At 41.9% G+C, this 24,553-nt stretch overlaps 1 protein-coding gene across 1 annotated transcript in view; it reads left to right on the top strand.

The window, feature by feature from the left end:
• The first annotated feature begins 389 nt into the window (after positions 1-389).
• The window catches only part of LOC132652860 (zinc finger protein 208-like), a 40,224-nt gene continuing 16,060 nt past the window's right edge, over positions 390-24,553 (top strand). The window contains exons 1-7 of the mRNA XM_060378793.1: positions 390-950; positions 6,982-7,108; positions 7,596-7,691; positions 13,349-14,698; positions 16,855-17,073; positions 17,876-17,949; positions 18,764-18,814. Of these exons, the coding sequence (XP_060234776.1) occupies positions 945-950; positions 6,982-7,108; positions 7,596-7,691; positions 13,349-14,698; positions 16,855-17,073; positions 17,876-17,949; positions 18,764-18,814 (1,923 nt within the window). The 5' untranslated portion in view covers positions 390-944. The remainder of the gene's footprint in view (positions 951-6,981; positions 7,109-7,595; positions 7,692-13,348; positions 14,699-16,854; positions 17,074-17,875; positions 17,950-18,763; positions 18,815-24,553) is intronic.

The raw sequence follows: 24,553 nt of genomic DNA, 5'->3' as shown, positions 1-24,553 counted from the left end.
GGATCACAGAAGGCAGAGAAAATTGAACAAGACATATCAGACCTTTGCAGAGTAAATTCCAACAACGGACAAATGGTGAGTGGTCATTACACACACCTCTGTTATTACCGAAGCGAAGTCCCTCCATTTGGAATATGGAGCAGATGTTTAAAAATTTTTGAAACAACAACAAACAAAGAAACACCCAATGCCTGGTGGTATATAAACACCTGAGTTTGTGAACAACCAACTAGAGAGCGGTAAGATTCTAGTAAACAATTCCACGAAAAAGGATTTTTTTAAAAACACATTAATATTTGAAAAATTTTCAAGGGAAATGAAGACAGGTTGAAAAAAATCCTGGGATGGATTATGGGAGTTTTGTAGTTCTGCGCAAGTAAATGTCGGAGATTGGACTTTTATTTTTGTTCAATAATTCATACGCAATTGTGCCCCTGACCCACTTCCCACAGTGTATGGATTTCAATACTCACACAGAAACTGTTTTCGAGCGGTGGAGTCTGATCCATGCACGACACACACAGAATGTCACTACGGAGGAAAAAGCATTATTTATTTATTTGTGGTACTGCGTATTAAGACAAAGTCTACATCACAGTCAGGTGCTTTAACCTAGGCTAAATACCAGAGTAAAGACAACCATGAAAACGACACAAATCCAAGACCGGGAAAACAAAACCACCAACCGAAGAAGAGAAGAGAAACAGACCAAAACAAAACGACAAAACGAAACAAAACAAAACGAAACAAAACAAAACAAAAAAACCACAGTACGTATTTCCGGTAGTAACTTCGCACAGACTACTGGGATACGTGGTTCAGGAGACTGTGACGTCTTAAGGAGCCGTCCAGGAAAGCCCAAAAAAGCTTCCGTTTCTGTACAAGTGCGTGTGCCTTAAAGTTGGGTGAGCTGTGCTGCTGTACTTTCCCGTCGCGTCTCTGACATGGAGGTCGGTCCAGGGAGCAGCGCAGCCTGAGGCACTGTGCGGGGTGCGGGGTCGGTCTTGAAGGGAGCGGACCTGGGCCGGGTGGGCGGGCGGAAGAAGCTGCTGGGGTGCTGGGCTGAACTGGCTGGGACACGTGACATGGCAGGTCAGGGCTGGCAACCGGGCGGTTGGGATTGTTCCCTGAGTGACGCCGCGTGCAGCTCGAGCCCGCCTTGGGCTTCTGGACAGCAGAGCTGCCCGGTAGTGGTGCGGTAGATAACAGTGCCAGGTCCGGGATTGCCAGCTACTGACGGTCACATGACTGCCTGCTCCTGAGGAGGGGCTGGGAGCTCACTGAACTGCTTTGCTGGGTCACGTGCTTCACGGGCTGCTCCTTTCTCACTCGGACGCGGTCAGATTCCGCAGTATCTTTAGAGCAAATGGGGTTTCTGGACCCTCTATGCTCTGTAGCCGGCCTGTTGTAACGGCCTTGAGGTCTGATTGTGTTCATTTTCTCTGCCGTTTGGAGAATTTACAGAGAGAACTCTGAGGCACAACAGGTCGCTTGTGGGAAATTCTGGAACTCAGCAATCAGAACTGTCAGAATAGGCAGCTGTAGAACAGCTTTGACTAGGGCAGCGAGAGCACACATGCAGTGGATACACAGAGAGGGGAGCTCCACCGAGTGGGCAAGCTGACACCCAGCTTCACCTTGAGGCCTGGATTTTCTTCAACCTTCGAAAGGTTCTCCATCTCTAACTTAAGGCTGAGTAACTTAAAAAAAAAAAAAAAAAAAAAGTCAGGTGTCTGCTTGGCCACAACGTTTGTGTCAGCATGTCTTGATCTGGCCTTAAATTGTTGAGCTGGTCCATGAGCAGCGCCCTTGGAGCAGGACACCAGCTCACATGGACTTGTTTATGGTGCGGGACTTTTGTGTCAGGTCAGCAGGGTGAGGAAGCACAGACTTGTGTGTGGTCACAGTATTTGAAGTAACCAGACCTGTGATAGAACTTCAGCCTACTCTGAGGAACATTCTTGTCATTTGTGCATTTGTGAGGAGAAGACAGGACCCTCGGGTCCTTCCCACTTCATAGCACATTCAAGGCCAGTCTGTGGTAGAAAACACTTGAACATACTTGATGAGCGTAAGAAATACTTTCTGTGGGCTATTTCATGTCTCACAGTGAGCACCATGACAAATCCATACGTTCAGCGCTTTGCTGACTTAAGACCTATGTGTGCTTAACTTGTGTTGACTCATTCCACATGTAATTTCAACTTTTTCACTAACTTACTCTTGAATTCTGCTGAATAGATTATTTGTTTGCATTTACTGTGTGAGGAAAAATTTTCTATTCTTGCTTGAATATTCCTCCTATTTGAAGCGAATTCACTACTGTCAGATACTAATCTGTATTATTATTGTCATGACCTCCTGACGTTTTCTTCTGGTGTTCACCGAATCTTCCACTTTGCTCCTTCCACAGCTACACTGACACTCCATTATTTCTTCATTCCCTTTCTGCAGTTCTTGACTGTTGCAGGGCACTGTGGTTCACTTTCCTGGGTCCTTTCTGCAGCTGCAGCTGGGATGCCTTCCCTGTCCCCTGCACCGGAGGTTCAGCTGTGAGTAGATGCTTCTTACACTTAGCCAGGACAAAACCACTTCCCCCACTGTCCCTCACATGGTACTGCCATCTCCACCCAGTAAAGCAAACTGCTAGTGTGGGATTCCTTCCTCTTGCACAGGTGTGTGTCCACTTCCCCTCGATGTGTGGTGCTCTTTGCTCCCAGCTTCTTTCTTTGTATTTTCATATGAGGGAAGCAGTTACTTCTCTTTACATCTCATGCATGAGCCTTGCTCTGTTAGCCATGTCAAGCCTTGAACTCTGGAGAGGAGGTGTGCTGTGTGATGATATTGAGTTCCTGCTGATGTATGTGAGTATATCCCAGGCCCATGGAGAGAATTACAAAAGACTTGAACAGGAGTCAAACGTGTGTGCAAGGAGTCAACGTGAGCAGCACAGACATTACATTTTCATTTTCTCTTGTAAAAGTGTCTATCCTTGTGTCCTCCACAGTCATTATTAAATGCAGCAACATTATCATTGACATATTTTGAGTTGGAAGGTGTCTGGTTGCCCTGACAATTCTCTTAAAATCTGCATTCACTTGTTCTCTTCCTTCCAGGATCTATACACAGATAATTTGTCTGGATCAGAGTGCAGGTCCCCACTCTTTATTGGATGTTCTCCACTTACTGGTGCTTTAAGACTCAGGAAATACATGGACTCTTTAAAATCCACAAATTCATCTAGACATCTAATGTACAGAGCAAAGCATTCGATATTTAGTTTGAAATTATAATCCTGACTATATAATCCATGTTTTCCAAAAAGGACATTACATTTGGTCTTTCATGCTTTTTTCATGGTTCGACTTCCACTCTCTGAGTCATAGTGTTTCAAAACGTGGTGGCTTTATACAAAAATCTGTGATCGTTTCATGCCACTGTTGTGTGAGGAAAGCCCTGGGACAAAGATCTTGTACTTGCTTCTCCGTGATGTGTGATATGTGTTGTGTGTTTTGTGTGTTTCAAGCACTATGTTGTATAGTGTGTAGACAGGCTGGTTTTGAATGGAGGGTCACTGGTGTTGAACCTGACCAGGAATCCCCTTCTCTCATTGCATCTTCTTTTACTTTCCTCCGATGTCCTGTTAGTCTTGACTTTTGTATGACCTCTCTGAAAAGGTATGTCTGAGGGACACTGACAGGAGCCGCAAGAGTTCTTAATACATCTCCTCTGTCCATTCTCTTGCTCTAGGCTTGCTTTTGGGACCAGCCTCTAGGCAATTTGGAGTAGTATATCCACCTCCCAACTATTATGAGAATAGTAGTAATTTTTAATGAGTGACAGTATTCCTGCCTTCAGTCAGACATTATTTGTATTTCTTCCCCATAGAAAGTGAATTTTGCAATTCTCTAATGCCTCCTGGATTTTGCCATTAATTGTATTAATGGCATCAATAGTAAAATTCCTTCTGAAGTTATCCTGTTCAAGGTCTTCTACCCGCCATCCACAGGAGATCGGCCTCAGGACAGCAGCTACTTTTCCGTATAGAACAGTGTCCCTTTGTGCTGTCACTAATAGGGAGTGAGCCTTGCAGTTAGTTCTCCAGTGGAAACCTCCTCTAGCTTTCTGAGAGACCAAAACTTGGTGACATTTTTCCATCTTCACTCTGCTCTGGGCTGTTACCATTCTCGATGGTAATCAATTTTCTGTTCTCTTGGAGTTCTCATAGTTAAAACAAATAATACAAGAGTTGAATCTTTGTTTTTTGTGGTTTTTTTCATTTGTTTTGTTTTGTTTATTTTCCCCCACTTGTAAAAGCCAAAAAGTGTTCTGCTAGCTACAAAGATGCTGTGAACACAGTGTAGGTGCTTATCTCTTGAGCAATTAAATGGTGTTTTATTCACCAAGTTTCTCCATGCTCTCTGATTTGAAGATGTGTTTGTCGTCTCATTGCTGCTTAAATCTGCTCTTTGTTACAAGACATTTTTGGTGGTCATTCTACTAGAGATGTTGAACCAAACCCTTGTGAGCATGGATCCACCCTCCTCCTAGTGCTGAGAACACCACACACTTCAGACACAATCACCTGACTCTGACCTGGAAGCCTCCTACCTCAGGACGAATGTCATAGTACCGGAAGGTGCTTTGCATGTTTCCAAGGTAGAGAAGTGATAACCTGACAGAGGACTGCCTGAACAGTGACACCATTAATATCCATGATATCCGTAGATGGGACTCCCATGCGGCCTCATTCTTAGGTGGAATGTACCTAAGACCTGCTGAGAATGGGGGAATTTTCTGCCCTGAGGAGAAACCCACTCACTACTCCTCCAGTGCAAAGGGGTCAGTCTTGCAAACACATGCACAGACAACCCTGAACAGAATCAGCTGTTCATATTTATATAGTGTATGTCTATACACACATTTGTAACAGTAATAATTAGAGGAAAACCATGCCTTTGAGATGGGAGTGTTGACTGACATGACAGAAGTTTGGAATGAGGAGTGAGGGGAAATGATATAATTATACTTTCACTGTACAGTTTTTCAGAAAAACAAACTAGTCTTGTCAGTTGTGACAATATGGGTGAACTTGGAAATTGTTTCACGAAGAAATAGATAAGTCTTATGATGTCATTGATAAATGCAAAGAGTTGTAATTCTCCTCAGCCTGCATCATCATGAGTCTGTGGCTGGGATCATACAGAGCAGCAGGTCCCCAAGAGCAATGTGATAAGAGCGCAGCGTGTGTTCACAATCCTGTGTCCCGAGGGCTAGGTGTGTGTAAGCAGTATGTAGTGTGCATTTCAGAAGCGTGGGACATGGTGTTGTTTTGTGCTTGACCACAAGATGGAAAGAAGTATAGTTTAAATTTCATTCTTCTAGTGCCTTCACCATCTCTGTGTCACAGTACATGACAAAGGCAACTCAAGGGAGGTTTTGTTTTGGTTCAAGGTTTGAAGAGATGTAGTTAATCATGATGAGGAAGGTGATGCTGTGATGGCAGGAACATGGAATTGGGACTCCTCAGCTCCTGACGTCTCTTTCATTTACTGGTTTCTGTTTCCAGATGGTCCTAATCCCTTTGTTTTATTGAGTGGTCTGATGAGCTGCAGACAAACGAGGACTTTCATTTAATTCTGCAGCAGATCCTGACAAAAATTGTCCTCTGCTTCCTAGAATGAAAGACTCAACTGTAGGCCTGGTCGGTGTGTGCTATAAACCTTCAGAAAACACTTCCTTCCAATCCTGGGTGACAAGTATTGAGGTTTTCAATTCTTCAGGAGGGGAGGGCTCACTCAAGCTCCAGAGTACTGCAATGGAATCACAAATTGGAAAGGCAGATCAAAATTTTTAATCACATCCTAGGCACAGTTCATTTCTCCTGATGTTTCCTGGTCCTCTCTTCATGGCTCCAGCTCTTATTTCCCCTCTTTTTCTCCTCCCCTTCGGAACATAGTGTTTGAGGAGATAAGCGTACCACAACTGAGAAAGACAATCCGGAGCTTACCCATGAAATTGTTACAAAATACCTCAATAATATTTAAATTGCTGGTAATTTTCATGTAGTAATAAAAGGCAAAATAACATGGACCATTCTCATAGGTCGTCCTGGGGCTTTCTTCAATAAGGTATGATAAATGTAAATTGTTAAAATTAGAAAATTTTGAAATGAGCAAATGGTAGCATCAGCAAATATAATTCTTAGCCCTGGCACACTGACAACACAGGTGTTCTATGCACAAACCATGCTTTAGCGATAGCACAAACACGTCAGTCAATACCTGTCAGTATCTGGAAAGGGAAAATGACTAAAGATCAGTGTGATGTCTGTTTGAATTCTCAAACGGTGGAGTTAGTCCTCTACTTGGTGATTTTTTTTTTTTTATCGTGTTCACATATTTATTTTTCCAAGTTCTTTCTGTATTGTTCTTCCCTTTGCCTGCCCCATCTCAGGTTTCTTGTCACTGTCATTTGCATCACTTCTGAGCTCTGTACAAATTCAGAAACTCAGACTGCAACCACAGCCACTGCATCAGAATCTGTGTTTTCATCTCATTTCACTTTCATGATTGTGCATATTAAGTGTTGAGAAATTCCTTCTTCCATACCATGACTTTCTCCTGTGAGCAGTGAAGGTGTGTGTATATATGTATGTATGTTTGTATATCGACAGTGCAAACATATGGCACTAATATACATTCTTGTGCGTTTCTATACATGTAGAACCACCGGCCTTGGGTGAGCACCACCAATGTGTGCTGTGCTACCTCACATCAGTCACCAATTAAGAAAATGCCCTAGGTTTCCCTACAGGACAGTCTCCAGGAGACTTTTTCTCAGTTATGCTTCTCTCTTCTCAAATGACCCTAGCTAGTGCCACGTTGACAGGAGAAGTATCCAGCCCAGTGCATCTTGGTATTTATATGAGTATTAATGGTTTAATTAAAGTTATATTGCATTCATTGGTCTTTATTTCAGGAAATGCTGTCCTTCTGGGATGTGGCCATTGATTTCTCCCCAGAAGAGAAAGAATGCCTGGAGCCTGCTCAGTGGAATTTGTACAGGGATGTGATGTTGGAGAATTACAGCAACCTTGTGTTCCTGGGTGAGGATTGCATCTATAGTGAATTTGTATCTCACCATCCACATGTAGCTTCCCCACTTTGTGCAATATCTTGTGGGAGTATTTGTGTTTCAGTGGTGAGTTTTATGTCCTTTTAAATAAATGAGGCAGGTTGTTCCGTAGCTAAGCGCAATATCATTGTTTTTCTCTTTGTGTGTTTCACCTGTCTGTGTTTTAAGTATACATCCTTCATTATTAGAAATTTAATGGCATGAAGCATGGAGCCCACTTGTTAATTAAAGTGATTGACAATTCAGTTTTAATGTTTTTCCCTTGAAATGAAACTCAGAATCTGTACATTGTACATTCTTCATGTATTATAGTATACCTGTCAGAAACCATTTAAGGAACTAATTGTCTGCAGTCATTAATGCATCGTCTCTTTCCTTATGCATGCTGTACTGGAAGGGTCATGTCAATTCCTAGTATAAGAACACTTAACAATCTTGTTCTCTTTTTCTACAAACAGGTCTTGCTGGCTCTAAGCCACATCTGGTGACATTTCTGGAGCAAAGTCAAGGGCTGACGGGTGTGAAGAGACAAAGAGCAGCCCCTGTGCATTCAGGTCTGTTGAAATGAGAGGTCAGGAGCAGAGTTGAGGTGCAGGCTTTCCCATGTGCCTGGAAACACAATATGGGAATAATTCTTGAGTTCTCGCCTTCTGGTCTTTGTTGTCAGAGAAGCACATCTCTCAAGCATTTATGGTGCTTTGAGTCTCTGAGGCTTTCCCTAACAGTGAGTTGTGCTTGTATTTCCAGTGACTTCAAGGTTTTCCTTTTTGTTCAGTTTCCATTGTAATCTAAGACTCAGTGCTGGTCAGACTGAGAGTCATTTAGGCAGGGGTTGAGAGCAGGCTCTTGCCAGAAAGATCTCTACACCTAGGTGAGGATGACTGGTTTATAAATCCAAACCCACAGTTCCATCACACAGGCAGGCAGGCAGGGCAGAAGGCTCAGCAGTTTCAGCTCTGCTGATTAGAGCAACTAGGGGTTGAGAGCAGTTGGATGAAAGCCAGACAAAATGGAGTCACTTTGGGCAGTTCCTTCCCCACTGATCTTAGGGAAGAGTCAAAGCACTGACTTACTCTATAAGGTATTATATTGGGCCAGTAGGTACACTAACTTAACAGAGGCTGTTTTGTTGTTTCAATGAAGTTTTATCCCCAGTTGATTATGAGGGCCATGTCGAGAGACTTAAGCTACAAGGATCAGAGATCTTTAAATCCTTTAGTTGTTAATTATCCATGGATCCCCCTCAAACCAGCAATTGTGTGTGCCTCTGTTTCATACCAGTTAATAAGTTTAGGCCTTTTACTGAGTTGTAATGCTCTATTTAGTATTTTTTAGGAAAATATTTTTATTGTGTATAAGGACTGGTATTCACCTACATGTACAGTCATGAATCATTAAACAAATCAGAAAATTTTATTTATAGAACCATCATTCCCAGATACATCAGAGATAGTAAACTGTTTTGTTTCAGAGTCCAGTCATGTGTAGTGATTGTGGCTAGCCTACAGATTATATATGTTGTAGAAGATTAGTAGTATTTAATACTTTTTTTAATTTTTTATTATTAGTAACATTTTATTAACTTTGTATCCTAGCTGTATCCCTCTCCCTCATTTCCTCCCTGACCCTTTCCAAGTCCACTGATTGGGTAGAACCTCTTCCACTTTCATCTGACTCTGTTTTATCAAGTATCTTCCTGACTGCATGCAAAGTCCTCCTCTGTGGCTTAGCAGGACTGCTCTTCCCTTGGTGGGTGGGGAGCTCACAGAGCCTGCCATTGAGTCAGGAATAGTCCCTGTTCCCCTTTCTAGGGAAGGAATTGGTTACTGAGCTATCATGGGCTACATCCGAGCAGAGATTCTAAGTTATATCCATACATGGTCCTTGGTGGAGTATTAGTCTCAGAAAAGACCTCTATGCCCAGATATATTTGGTACTTGTGGAGCTCCTATCCTCTCTACATCATACTAACTCCCCCTTCTTTCATAAGATTCCCTGCACTCTGCTGAAGGTTGATTATGAGTCTTATTTAGTACCTGCTTTGAGACACTGCTAGGTAGAGTGTTTCTACCTCTAGCTAGGTAGGCTCCTGTCCTGTTACTTGTTTTCTCCTACGTCCAATGCCCATCCCATTTGTGTTTCTAAGTGAGGATTGATCATTTTTCCCCGGGTCTTTTTCCTTATTTATCCTCCTTAGGTGTATAGATTTCATTTTGTTTATCAAGTCTTATAGGTCTATATAAGTGAGTATATACCATCAAAATGGATAAAATAAAAAATTCAAATGACAACACATGCTGGAGAGGTTGTGGAGAAAGGGATACCCTCGTCCATTGCGGGTGGCACTGCAAACTTGTACACCCACTATCTGGTGCATTCTCAGACAATTAGGAATAGTTCTTCCTCAAGACCCAGGTATTCCACTCCTAGGCATATACCCAAAATTTGCTCAAGTACACAACAAGGATATTTGCTCAGCCATGTTTGTAGCAGCTTTATTTATAATAACCAGGCCTGGAAACAACCCAGATGTCCATCAGTGGAGGAATGGATATAGAAATTGTCGTAGTTTTACACAATGGAATACTACTCAGCCATCAAAAACGAGGAAATTATGAAATTTGCAGGCAGATGGTGGGATCTAGAAAAGATCATTCTGAGTGAGGTATCTCAGAAGGAGTATTTAATATTGATCCATATGATTATTAAATGCACCAGTTATTATTTAACACACTATAGTAGAAAGAAATGATACAGAAGCCTGTTAAGATTTTTAATAAGCCTAATTCTGAAAGCTTATTGATGAGCTGCTAATCATTGTCTAGTTTTCATCTTTACATATCCACAAAGGGCAAACATTTTAAAGCCTTAGTACCAAATACATGGTAGGAAAATATTTTAGAAAATTTTCATCATTCACAAAGAACTTTTGGGATGACTTTCATTAACATGAGTGTAAGTGATATGAAAAAAACCTGTAAAGTTACTTTCTTACAATGATTTCATACCTAGGTCTGTAGAAAGTGTACAAACTTTCAGATGCACAAACACAGTGCAAAGTCTGTTACAGAACTGTCTAAAGGAACTCCATTTAGGCTGAGTTTTACCCTTGCTTACTGAGTTTCCTGGGCTGTCTTGTTGATCTGCCTCTGCCTGTCACACAGTCAAGGAGCAATCCTGACCCAGGACAGGGGCTTTGGAAGAAACTCTGTGACAGATATGCTTTGTTTTGAAGTGGGTGGGGCATATCTTATCTCCAGGTGAGCTTTTCAGTGAGCATGTGATTTATAAACATGTTATCCATATTGAAAAGGCATTTGTTTTTCTATAAGACTGAACCCTGTCACTACCATATCCAGAACTGGTTTCTGTGTCTTCAGGTGTGGGCAGATACCCTGAGAAGCTCAACATGTATTTTCTCTCTCATAGATACCAATGTTTAGGATAATATACTGATTCTGTGAGGCAGGGACATATTGGCTCTGTTGTGGATCAACATCTAATCTTTAAGTATACAAATACCTGTCGCCTAGAGACTTTTAAACAGAAAACCACAACAACTAGACACCCAAGGAAAGCAGAAAGTTCTAGAAATGAAATGAAGAGTATCTGAGGTTAGTGGAACAGAAACAAAGGCTGACATCGGCCACAGGGCAAAGGAGTCCCCAAAACACACAAAAAGTCCTATCTCAGAGGAAGCAACCTTGCAGACCCAGTATAGAGGATCCAACATGGCTTTTATCTCCATTCGCCTACACAAGCAGTGTAGCTAAGGGACTTCAAGACAGAAAAACTGGATGCAACTTCTTGTCCACACTGAGCTTGAGTCGTGTCCTTGAGATGTCTGGGTTTCTGCTCCTGCCTACTCTGCAGGCCCTGGTCCTGCTGAGAAAACAGTGACCTTGTGTTCTGCTCCCACAGCCTCCTTGTGTTCTGCAGTAGAGAAGGTCTGTCCCCTACATGGACCTTATTGTGCATGGTTCCATGAGTGAAATTCCGTAGCTCAACTTCCATCCACCTGAGTACCCTTGGGGGATGTGGCTGGGTGTTGACTAGATTTAGGTTCTTGACAAGACCACAATGGGGAGCTTAGTGCTGGGCATGTGTGAGTTGAAGTAGAACAGATATGGAGTTTCTGAGAATCAGTACTACAGCCTCAGAAAGAAGGTTGGCACCCCTCATTGCACACAGGCAGGACAGAGCAACCCACAGCTTCCAGTCACCTCAATTCCAACTTGAGCTCAAATAGTGGCCTGACTCTCTGTTTCATGGTGAGGGTCAGAAAAAGGCATAAAACCTAAGACACAGAACAATAGCTGAGACAGCATACATTGAATAGATTATTCAGTTATTCATTCAGCATCCATAGAAATGACATAAGGCATGGAATTAATTGAAAACTGTCATGCATTTCTTCTACAGTCAACATCTTTACTGTTAGAAGGAGAGCCAGGGGCAGTGGTGCATGCCTGTAATCCTAGTACTCGGGAGGTAAAGGCAGGCAGATCAATGTGAGTTTGAGGCCATCCTGGTCTACAAAGCAAGTCCAGGACAGCCAACGCTTCAAGGAGAAATCCTTTCACAGAAAGGGGAAAAAAGGCAAGTTAGGGAAAGAGTTCCTGTCAGTCATTTTTTCACTTTATACTCTGTTCATAAGAAAAACATCTCCACCTACCTTCTTGGACTACAAGGAGGAGTAGGTTGGGTCTTGGTGTCAGAAAATACATTGGTCATTCCGGGACCTCTGGCTCTTATTGCATTGGGTTTATCAAGCCAAACCCAAAATTGCTCATACCAGAGGCAGGCCAGAGGCCTAAAATTTCAAACATTTAAATTCCATCGATTCAAACAATTCAAACAGTAGATCTTTGAAACCTGCATGTGAGGCTGCATGACAGTGTTTTCTCAGCACTACTGGTTAGCCTGAGGAGTTGGGTAAAACTCAGCCTAAATGGAGTCCCTTTGGACAGTTCTGTAACAGACTTTCTACTGTTCGTGTGCATCTGAAAGTTTGTACACTTTTCTACAGACCTAGGTATGAAATCATTGTAAGAAAGTAACTTCACAGGCTTTTTTTTTCCATATCACTTACACTCATGTTAATGAAAGTCATCCCAAAAGTTCTTTGTGAATGATGAAAATTTTCTAAAATGTACTCCTATCACATACTTGGTACTAAGGCTTTAAAATGTGTGCCCTTTATGGATATGTAAAGATCAAAACTAGAGAATGATTAGCAGCTCATCAATAAGTTTTCATGATTTCGTGGATTCACGATTTTCTTTACTTTCCAATTTGATATTCTGCAGTGTTATATATAAGTGTGCATTACCTATAATCATTTCTTGCACATACCCCATATAGTTTGTTGAATGGATAAAACACTTTTGATGTTTGTCCAATCTCACACAATCTCAATTATCTTTATTTTCTATGCTTTGCTGTATAACTTCATACCTGTAAGGCCATATTATATTTGTACTGCCTGATGGGTTTATCTAGTAAAATGCCCTTTCAACTTCCTTGGCTATTTAACTTTGAATAATGCCATTCCTTCTATGTTGTATTTGATTGTGCTCTTACTTCAACAGAAAGATAGATTGTTTCCACCTATTCTATCTTGTGAATTATGCTCGGGGAATTTTGGGTTGAAATATATACTAGTTTCTCATTGATGCTTCCTTATGTATGGGTAGATGTCTCCATTTTAAAAGATTAACCTTATACCTAGATCCCCTGTTCAAAGGAAGCGCATTGGCTGCTCAGTTTCCCAGTTGGTTTACTAGCAAGGAGAGCAGGGGATGTCTCTCATATGAACTCAGTGGCTGGCTCTGTGATCACTTCCCCCTGGTTTGTACAGCCTTGCCAGGCCACAGAGGAAGATATTGCAGACAATTGTGATGAGACCTGATAGGCTAGTGTCAGACCAAAGGGGAGGAGGACCTCCCCTATCAGAGGACTAGGGAAAGGGCATAGGAGGAGAAGAAGTAGGGTGGTTGGAACTGGGAAGAGATGGGATAGGGCCTGCAATAGTGATACTTAATGAATAAATTTTAATAAATAAATAAATAACAACATAAATTATACCTGTATTAAATTATAAATTGTAATAAATACATAAAGTAAAATTTTAAAAAAGAAAAAAGGAAAGCTTTATAAGTATAAAGAATATTGCTTAACTTTCCGTATTTTCTCAACTTTGGCTCAACAGGAATAACACTCATTGATCATAATTATCACATGACGGCCATTGATTATAAATCACTCCTTGTTCAGCGCAAAGGAATTAATGCAGGGAAGAAACCCTACAAGTGTGAAGAATGTGGAAAGCACCTCAGTTCTCGTAGAACACTTTCCATACACCAGAAACTTCATACTGGAGAAAAACCCTATGAATGTAAAGAATGTCACAAGGCCTTTAGCACTCGCTCATCACTTTGTACACATGCAAAAAATCATACTGATGAAAAAACCTACAGGTGTAAACAATGTGGTAGATCATTTTATTATCTTTCAGTGCTGAAGAAACATAAAAGAATTCATTCTGGAGAGAAACCCTACAAGTGTGAAGAATGTGGCAAACACCTCAGTTCTCGTAGGACACTTTCTATACACCAGAGACTTCATACTGGAGAAAAACCCTATGAATGTAAAGAATGTCACAAGGCCTTTAGCACTAGCTCATCACTGTTTATACACGAGAAAAATCATACTGATGAAAAGACCTACAAGTGTGAAGAATGTGGCAGAATGTTTTACTATCCTTCAATGCTGAAGCAACATCTAAGAAGTCATTCTGGAGAAAAACCCCACAAGTATGAAGAATGTGGAGAATCCTTTTGTGATCCCTCATTCCTTAAGCAACATCAAAGAATTCACTGTGCAGAAAATCCCTACAACAATGAAGAATGTGGAAAAACATTATCCTGTTCTCCACACCTGCAGGAACATCAAATTCATACAGTAAGGAAACCACACAAGTGTGAAGAATGTCATAAAGCCTTTCGTTTTTACTCTGGCCTTAGAGCACACAAGGTAGTTCATACTGGAGAGAAACCCTACCAGTGTAAAGAATGTCATAAAGCCTTTCGTTATTACTCAGCTCTTAAAAAGCATAAGACCGTTCATACTGGAGAGAAGCCCTACAAGTGTGAAGAGTGTGCCATGGGCTTTTGTTTACCATCGTGGCTTAGGAGACATCAAAAGATTCACTCTGAAGACAATTCCTACAAGTGTGAAAAATGTTACAGAAGGTTTTCCTGTTCTGCAAGCCTTCAGGAACATCAAACAATTCATACTGAAGAGAAACCCCACGGTTGTGACAAATGTCGCAAAACCTTTCGTTATCACTCGTCTCTTAAGAGACATAAGATAGTTCATAGTAGAGAGAAATTCTACAAGTGTGAAGAGTGTGGCAAGTCTTTCTGCTCATCTAAATACCTTAGAAGACATGAAAAAATTCACTCTAGAGTCAAGCCACACAAGTGTGGGAAATGTGGCAAAGCCTTTGTTAAGGGTTGTAGCCTTAGTCGACACATGACAGTCCATACTGGAGAAAAATGCTAAAAGTTTACTCTTGTTTAGCCCTTAAAAGACATCAGATGATTCATTCTGAATACAAACTCCATTAGTGTGTGCTAACAATTCAAACCTTATCCAACTCATATGAATCCACAGAGTCGACCACTGTGCCCTCACCACCAGTGTGTTCAATCAGTGTGTTTGAATCTGGCTTTGACTGATGGGTTTCTTTTCTTTGGAACTATAAATGTTTCCTGAAATGGTTATCATGTTGTAACTTGGTCCTTTGAGCGCCCTGAATCTGAGATCTGGGCTGTGGTGTAGGTACTGTTGTTTTCCCTGTTATGTCACCCAACCCCTGTCGTATCATTGCCTCTGAGTGTGTAAGAAGCTCCCTAAACTCACATGTGTCACCAGGTTGACTTTAGTAAAACAGTCTGCACGGTCTCTCACTTGGGTGAGTGTAAAATGATCTACATGGTCTCTAACCTGGGTGAGTGGGCATTAGTGTTTGTCTCGCTAGGAAAAGCTAGCAAAACATTGTCAGTCATCCTTGGTTTAGAATAAAGAATCTCTTACTCTCTTTAGTTCAGAGCAGTGTTTCTCATACGACTCCAACTGCCCTGTCTTAGAAACTTTGGGTTATTCTGAAATAAGGACCCAGGCCATATGTACCTACTCAGCAGTAGTGATGTGTTTGATCAGCCGATATGTGTTTGTCAATTACCTATTGAAACAGATCCTAAAAAGTCCTATCAAATTTCAATTTACTAATTTATGTAAAGAGTTAAATAAGGGCAAAACCTAAAAGGTAACAATCTAACTTACAAATAATAAATGTCCCTAATGTACCAAAAATTGTTTTAGTCATGATAAGTATAAATGAAGTTTATTTGCAGAAATTTATAGATGAATGGGTCCCTTCTTCTGTGCTGTAGAATGGAATAGTGAAACAAACATAACATGAGAGCTCAGTATACATCTCCTATGAGTGTGACCTATTAACTTTTAAAACCATACCCTCACTCATTTTTCATTGTGAGCCTTTGTGAGGTGGGAACCCTGGCTTGCTCACTTATACACCTAAATCGTTTAATAATCAGGGTGATTTATAACTTTGTCACACTGATTATTTCTTTTACCGGTTCTGTAGTAAAGATAGAATTGTCATGAACGGTGGCTGTAAAATCAGGGGTTAGAAGCTTAGATGCTTCCTCTCTTCTGGCTAGCTTTCATAGTGGAAACACAATCTAGGTATCCTACTATAGAAGTAACAGTTCTCTTACCCACCTGTGAACCCAAGTAGAATAAATCACCTGGCAAGATATGCCCATGGAACAATAGTGACAGCAAAGTTATGGAAGTAGTGGAAGTAGCAAACATTATCTGGTTGAATTTAAATCTCACTCCACTGACTGTAACTAATGACCTGTGTTGATCACAGGCAAATCCGTGCCTGTATACATGATCTGCCCTAGGGAGATCCCAAGACTGGTATTCTTATGAGTGGTAACTAAATGAACGTAAGTTCTTGTCTTTATATCCACAGATTCAGGCACCTCCTAATGCCTACCAGAAAGTTTAATTGTGTGGGAGATGGAGATTACTACACAGATTCACAGTTTGTCAGAGTGTGGAGAATAATATACCCTGTAGAGAGTACTGACCTAAATCGCACACCTACACCTCTCTGCTAATGCCAAAACTCAGGGACCTCTTAGGAAAGAGAGGTAAAAAGATGGTCAGAGCCAGATGCACTGGTTGTCTACAGAAAAAAGAGTTTGCTAAAATGTCAGGACCATTTCATTCATAATCATGCAGTGGCTAATACCATGTGGACAACATCTGTGCAAATTAAAACCATGCCACAAGTGTGGTGGCCTAAGAGCCTTATTATGTCTCACCCTGAGTCGAAGACCTAAGGCTCTTGAAGGAAACAGTCAATCTAGGAGGCTTCCAGTGTCCAGTCAATTGTTTTACACCCCTACAATTAGTGGGAGAACTAAGTGGAATGAAGAAATTAGAGAAAGCTCAAGACAGTGGAGTGTAAATTGTTAAGACTATGAAGTAATTTAAGGTGAGGCATTGTAGGGGAGATTGAATCAAACACAGTATTCATGTACTGAATTATTCCCACAATAAGGATCATTTTAAACTCTCTTGGTTTTGGACATAACCTATCTTGACCTCTTTTAGCAGTGATTACAGCACAGAACTCAGGCTGTCATAAAGTCTACAGAGGGCCAGCATCTTACTGGGAAGTCATCAGGGGGGAGCAAGAGAAGATTCCAAGATGGGCTCAGATGCTGAGCACTAAGGAGCCCTGCATCAGTGTAACTTTAGAGAAGGGGCAGGGATGGTACCAAGAGATGAGCTGCAGTCAGACCCACCTTGTATCTTACACTTGGCTTTGCGGTGAGTACAACAGAGGAAAGATGAGCAATGACCTCCTCAACCTCCCTGTCCTCCCTTCTCTATACACAGTTGTCACAGCTGCTTTGGTTCCTTGTTATCCATCATTATTAAAGTTAGCCAAGGAGTCTTCCAGTCAAAGGACTTGGGTAAAAATTTAAAAAGACAACACATCACATATTTTCTATAATTGACTTGGAAGAAAAAAGTATTTACATGTAAATGTTGACACATTAGATAAGACACAGAGAACTGAATAAACCTCTAGAGTAGATGGGAAAGAAAGTGTCTAAGCTTCAGGCTTTAAATCCTATGTTTGCACATGCATTTTTTTCTGCCACACCCCAGTGTAGAAGGAATAGCTTTTGTATTGTATGGATGCCTCACCTGTCAATAAAAAACCCATGCCCTATGGGAAAGGGTAGCATAGAAGGTGTGACATTTTTAGGCAGAACCTATTCTGGGATGGAGCCAGGCAGGGGAGATTTGCACAGCACTGTGGGATAAGCAAGTGTTTAAATTATGACTTGACTGTCTTGGGAGTACTAAAATCTATGGGGATGTAGAGAAATGGATTGCCTTTCCTAGTAAGTAATGAACGTGAAACTCTGAGAGGCACCCAGGGTAGAAGTTACAGTGTATTTCAAGCTATTTGACTGTCAAATTCTAATAAGCTCATTTTAGATATCTGATATATTTTTATTTTAGAAAAAAACATTTCTGTGTCTTCATTTGAAGAACTCACATAAGTTCAAAGCAGCTGCCCCGACTTTCAATTTTTACTGTCCTATTGGAACAATTTCAGGATCACAGAAGGCAGAAAAAATTGAACAAGACATATCAGACCTTTGCAGAGTAAATTCCAACAACGGACAAATGGTGAGTGGTCATTACACACACCCCTGTTATTACCGACGCGAAGTCCCTCCATTTGGAATATGGAGCAGAGGTTTAAAAAATTTTAAAAGAACAACAAACAAAGAAACACCCAATGGCTGGTGGTATATAAACACCTGAGTTTGTGAACAACCAACTAGAGAGCGGTAAGATTCTAGTAAAGAATTCCCTTAAAACGGATTTTTTAAAAACACATTAATATTTGAAAAATTTTCAAAGGACTTAAGGACAAGTTGAAAAAAATCCTGGGATGGATTATGGGAGTTCTGTAGTTCTGCGCAAGTAAATGTCGGAGATTGGACTTTTATTTTTTTTAATGATTCATACGCAAATGTGCCCCTAACCCACTTCCCACAGTGTATGGATTTCAATACTCACACAGAAACTGTTTTCGAGCGGTGGAGTCTGATCCATGCACGACACACACAGAATGTCACTACGGAGGAAAAAGCATTATTTATTTATTTGTGGTACTGCGTATTAAGACAAAGTCTACATCACAGTCAGGTGCTTTCACCTAGGCTAAATACCAGAGTAAAGACAACCATGAAAACGACACAAATCCAAGACCGGGAAAACAAAACCACCAACCGAAGAAGAGAAGGGAAACACACCAAAACAAAACAAAACAAAACAAAACGAAACAAAACAAAACAAAAAAACCACAGTACGTATTTCCGGTAGTAACTTCGCACAGACTACTGGGATACGTAGTTCAGGAGACTGTGACGTCTTAAGGAGCCGTCCAGGAAAGCCCAAAAAAGCTTCCGTTTCTGTACAAGTGCGTGTGCCTTAAAGTTGGGTGAGCTGTGCTGCTGTACTTTCCCGTCGCGTCTCTGACATGGAGGTCGGTCCAGGGAGCAGCGCAGCCTGAGGCACTGTGCGGGGTGCGGGGTCGGTCTTGAAGGGAGCGGACCTGGGCCGGGTGGGCGGGCGGAAGAAGCTGCTGGGGTGCTGGGCTGAACTGGCTGGGACACGTGACATGGCAGGTCAGGGCTGGCAACCGGGCGGTTGGGATTGTTCCCTGAGTGACGCCGCGTGCAGCTCGAGCCCGCCTTGGGCTTCTGGACAGCAGAGCTGCCCGGTAGTGGTGCGGTAGATAACAGTGCCAGGTCCGGGATTGCCAGCTAATGACGGTCACATGACTGCCTGCTCCTGAGGAGGGGCTGGGAGCTCACTGAACTGCTTTGCTGGGTCACGTGCTTCACGGGCTGCTCCTTTCTCACTCGGACGCGGTCAGATTCCGCAGTATCTTTAGAGCAAATGGGGTTTCTGGACCCTCTATGCTCTGTAGCCGGCCTGTTGTAACGGCCTTGAGGTCTGATTGTGTTCATTTTCTCTGCCGTTTGGAGAATTTACAGAGAGAACTCTGAGGCACAACAGGTCGCTTGTGGGAAATTCTGGAACTCAGCAATCAGAACTGTCAGAATAGGCAGCTGTAGAACAGCTTTGACTAGGGCAGCGAGAGCACACATGCAGTGGATACACAGAGAGGGGAGCTCCACCGAGTGGGCAAGCTGACACCCAGCTTCACCTTGAGGCCTGGATTTTCTTCAACCTTTGAAAGGTTCTCCATCTCTAACTTAAGGCTGAGTAACTTAAAAAAAAAAAAAAAAAAGTCAGGTGTCTGCTTGGCCACAACGTTTGTGTCAGCATGTCTTGATCTGGCCTTAAATTGTTGAGCTGGTCCATGAGCAGCGCCCTAGGAGCAGGACACCAGCTCACATGGACTTGTTTATGGTGCGGGACTTTTGTGTCAGGTCAGCAGGGTGAGGAAGCACAGACTTGTGTGTGGTCACAGTATTTGAAGTAACCAGACCTGTGATAGAACTTCAGCCTACTCTGAGGAACATTCTTGTCATTTGTGCATTTGTGAGGAGAAGACAGGACCCTCGGGTCCTTCCCACTTCATAGCACATTCAAGGCCAGTCTGTGGTAGAAAACACTTGAACATACTTGATGAGCGTAAGAAATACTTTCTGTGGGCTATTTCATGTCTCACAGTGAGCACCATGACAAATCCATACGTTCAGCGCTTTGCTGACTTAAGACCTATGTGTGCTTAACTTGTGTTGACTCATTCCACATGTAATTTTAACTTTTTCACTAACTTACTCTTGAATTCTGCTGAATAGATTATTTGTTTGCATTTACTGTGTGAGGAAAAATTTTCTATTCTTGCTTGAATATTCCTCCTATTTGAAGCGAATTCACTACTGTCAGATACTAATCTGTATTATTATTGTCATGACCTCCTGACGTTTTCTTCTGGTGTTCACCGAATCTTCCACTTTGCTCCTTCCACAGCTACACTGACACTCCATTATTTCTTCATTCCCTTTCTGCAGTTCTTGACTGTTGCAGGCCACTGTGGTTCACTTTCCTGGGTCCTTTCTGCAGCTGCAGCTGGGATGCCTTCCCTGTCCCCTGCACCGGAGGTTCAGCTGTGAGCAGATGCTTCTTACACTTAGCCAGGACAAAACCACTTCCCCCACTGTCCCTCACATGGTACTGCCATCTCCACCCAGTAAAGCAAACTGCTAGTGTGGGATTCCTTCCTCTTGCACAGGTGTGTGTCCACTTCCCCTCGATGTGTGGTGCTCTTTGCTCCCAGCTTCTTTTTTTGTATTTTCATATGAGGGAAGCAGTTACTTGTCTTTACATCTCATGCATGAGCCTTGCTCTGTTAGCCATGTCAAGCCTTGAACTCTGGAGAGGAGGTGTGCTGTGTGATGACATTGAGTTCCTGCTGATGTATGTGAGTATATCCCAGGCCCATGGAGAGAATTACAAAAGACTTGAACAGGAGTCAAACGTGTGTGCAAGGAGTCAACGTGAGCAGCACAGACATTACATTTTCATTTTCTCTTGTAAAAGTGTCTATCCTTGTGTCCTCCACAGTCATTATTAAATGCAGCAACATTATCATTGACATATTTTGAGTTGGAAGGTGTCTGGTTGCCCTGACAATTCTCTTAAAATCTGCATTCACTTGTTCTCTTCCTTCCAGGATCTATATACAGATAATTCGTCTGGATCAGAGTGCAGGTCCCCACTCTTTATTGGATGTTCTCCACTTACTGGTGCTTTAAGACTCAGGAAATACATGGACTCTTTAAAATCCACAAATTCATCTAGACATCTAATGTATAGAGCAAAGCATTCGATATTTAGTTTGAAATTATAATCCTGACTATATAATCCATGTTTTCCAAAAAGGACATTACATTTGGTCTTTCATGCTTTTTTCATGGTTCGACTTCCACTCTCTGAGTCATAGTGTTTCAAAACGTGGTGGCTTTATACAAAAATCAATGATCGTTTCATGCCACTGTTGTGTGAGGAAAGCCCTGGGACAAAGATCTTGTACTTGCTTCTCCTTGATGTGTGATATGTGTTGTGTGTTTTGTGTGTTTCAAGCACTATGTTGTATAGTGTGTAGACAGGCTGGTTTTGAATGGAGGGTCACTGGTGTTGAACCTGACCAGGAATCCCCTTCTCTCATTGCATCTTCTTTTACTTTCCTCCGATGTCCTGTTAGTCTTGACTTTTGTATGACCTCTCTGAAAAGGTATGTCTGAGGGACACTGACAGGAGCCGCAAGAGTTCTTAATACATCTCCTCTGTCCATTCTCTTGCTCTAGGCTTGCTTTTGGGACCAGCCTCTAGGCAATTTGGAGTAGTATATCCACCTCCCAACTATTATGAGAATAGTAGTAATTTTTAATGAGTGACAGTATTCCTGCCTTCAGTCAGACATTATTTGTATTTCTTCCCCATAGAAAGTGAATTTTGCAATTCTCTAATGCCTCCTGGATTTTGCCATTAATTGTATTAATGGCATCAATAGTAAAATTCCTTCTGAAGTTATCCTGTTCAAGGTCTTCTACCCGCCATCCACAGGAGATCGGCCTCAGGACAGCAGCTACTTTTCCGTATAGAACAGTGTCCCTTTGTGCTGTCACTAATAGGGAGTGAGCCTTGCAGTTAGTTCTCCAGTGGAAACCTCCTCTAGCTTTCTGAGAGACCAAAACTTGGTGACATTTTTCCATCTTCACTCTGCTCTGGGCTGTTACCATTCTCCATGGTAATCAATTTTCTGTTCTCTTGGAGTTCTCATAGTTAAAACAAATAATACAAGAGTTGAATCTTTGTTTTTTGTGGTTTTTTTCATGTGTTTTGTTTTGTTTATTTTCCCCCACTTGTAAAAGCCAAAAAGTGTTCTGCTAGCTACAAAGATGCTGTGAACACAGTGTAGGTGCTTATCTCTTGAGCAATTAAATGGTGTTTTATTCACCAAGTTTCTCCATGCTCTCTGATTTGAAGATGTGTTTGTCGTCTCATTGCTGCTTAAATCTGCTCTTTGTTACAAGACATTTTTGGTGGTCATTCTACTAGAGATGTTGAACCAAACCCTTGTGAGCATGGATCCACCCTCCTCCTAGTGCTGAGAACACCACACACTTCAGACACAATCACCTGACTCTGACCTGGAAGCCTCCTACCTCAGGACGAATGTCATAGTACCGGAAGGTGCTTTGCATGTTTCCAAGGTAGAGAAGTGATAACCTGACAGAGGACTGCCTGAACAGTGACACCATTAATATCCATGATATCCGTAGATGGGACTCCCATGCGGCCTCATTCTTAGGTGGAATGTACCTAAGACCTGCTGAGAATGGGGGAATTTTCTGCCCTGAGGAGAAACCCACTCACTACTCCTCCAGAGCAAAGGGGTCAGTCTTGCAAACACATGCACAGACAACCCTGAACAGAATCAGCTGTTCATATTTATATAGTGTATGTCTATACACACATTTGTAACAGTAATAATTAGAGGAAAACCATGCCTTTGAGATGGGAGTGTTGACTGACATGACAGAAGTTTGGAATGAGGAGTGAGGGGAAATGATATAATTATACTTTCACTGTACAGTTTTTCAGAAAAACAAACTAGTCTTGTCAGTTGTGACAATATGGGTGAACTTGGAATTTTTTCACACAGAGACAGGTAAGTCTCATGATGTCATTGATAAATGCAAAGTGTTATAATTCCCCTCAGCCTGCATCATCATCAGGAGTCTATGGCTGGGATCATACAGTGCAGTAGGTGCCCAAGAGCAATATGATAAGAGTGCAGCTTGTGTTCACAATCCTGTGTCCTGAGGACTAGGTATGTGTGAGCAATATATAGGGTGCATTTCAGAAGCATGGGACATGTTGTTGTTTTATATATACAATTTTTATTTTTTTAATATTAGTTACAGTTTATTAACTGTGTATCCCAGCTGTATCCTGCTCCCTCCCTCCCTCCTAGTCCCACCCTTCCACACTCATCTCCCTGCCCCTTTTCAAGTCAACTGATAGGGGAGAACCTCCTACCCTTCCATCCCATACTGGTTTATCAGGTGTCTTCAGGAGTGGCTGCAAAGTCCTACCCTGTGGCCTAGCAGGGCTGCTTCTCCCTGGCGAGGACATATGTGTGTGTGTGTGTGTGTGTGTGTGTGTGTGTGTGTGTGTGTGTGTGTATCAAGGAACATGCCATTGAGTTTATGTCAGAAATAGTCCCTGTTCCTCTTATTAGCTTACCCACTTGGATACTTAGCTACAAAGGCTACATCTGAGCAGAGACTCTAGGTTGCATCCATAACATGTTGTTGTTATTTTTTTTGTGTGTGCTTGACCACAAGATGGAAAGAAGTATAGTTTAAATTTCATTTTTCTAGTGCCTTCACCATCTCTGTGTCACAGTACATGACAAAGGCAACTCAAGGGAGGTTTTGTTTTGGTTCAAGGTTTGAAGAGATGTAGTTAATCATGATGAGGAAGGTGATGCTGTGATGGCAGGAACATGGAATTGGGACTCCTCAGCTCCTGACGTCTCTTTCATTTACTGGTTTCTGTTTCCAGATGGTCCTAATCCCTTTGTTTTATTGAGTGGTCTGATGAGCTGCAGACAAACGAGGACTTTCATTTAATTCTGCAGCAGATCCTGACAAAAATTGTCCTCTGCCTCCTAGAATGAAAGACTCAACTGTAGGCCTGGTCGGTGTGTGCTATAAACCTTCAGAAAACACTTCCTTCCAATCCTGGGTGACAAGTATTGAGGTTTTCAATTCTTCAGGAGGGGAGGGCTCACTCAAGCCCCAGAGTACTGCAATGGAATCACAAATTGGAAAGGCAGATCAAAATTTTTAATCACATCCTAGGCACAGTTCATTTCTCCTGATGTTTCCTGGTCCTCTCTTCATGGCTCCAGCTCTTATTTCCCCTCTCTTTCTCCTCCCCTTTGGAACACAGTGTTTGAGGAGATAAGCGTACCACAACTGAGAAAGACAATCCGGAGCTTACCCATGAAATTGTTACAAAATACCTCAATAATACTTAAATTGCTGGTAATTTTCATGTAGTAATAAAAGGCAAAATAACATGGACCATTCTCATAGGTCGTCCTGGGGCTTTCTTCAATAAGGTATGATAAATGTAAATTGTTAAAATTAGAAAATTTTGAAATGAGCAAATGGTAGCATCAGCAAATATAATTCTTAGCCCTGGCACACTGATAACACAGGTGTTCTATGCACAA

This window comes from Meriones unguiculatus, chromosome 3, assembly GCF_030254825.1.
Source record: "Meriones unguiculatus strain TT.TT164.6M chromosome 3, Bangor_MerUng_6.1, whole genome shotgun sequence".
Classification (NCBI taxonomy): Eukaryota; Metazoa; Chordata; class Mammalia; order Rodentia; family Muridae; genus Meriones; species Meriones unguiculatus.
Note: the sequence above shows the minus strand (reverse complement) of the source record. Positions and strands in the feature narration are given on the sequence as shown.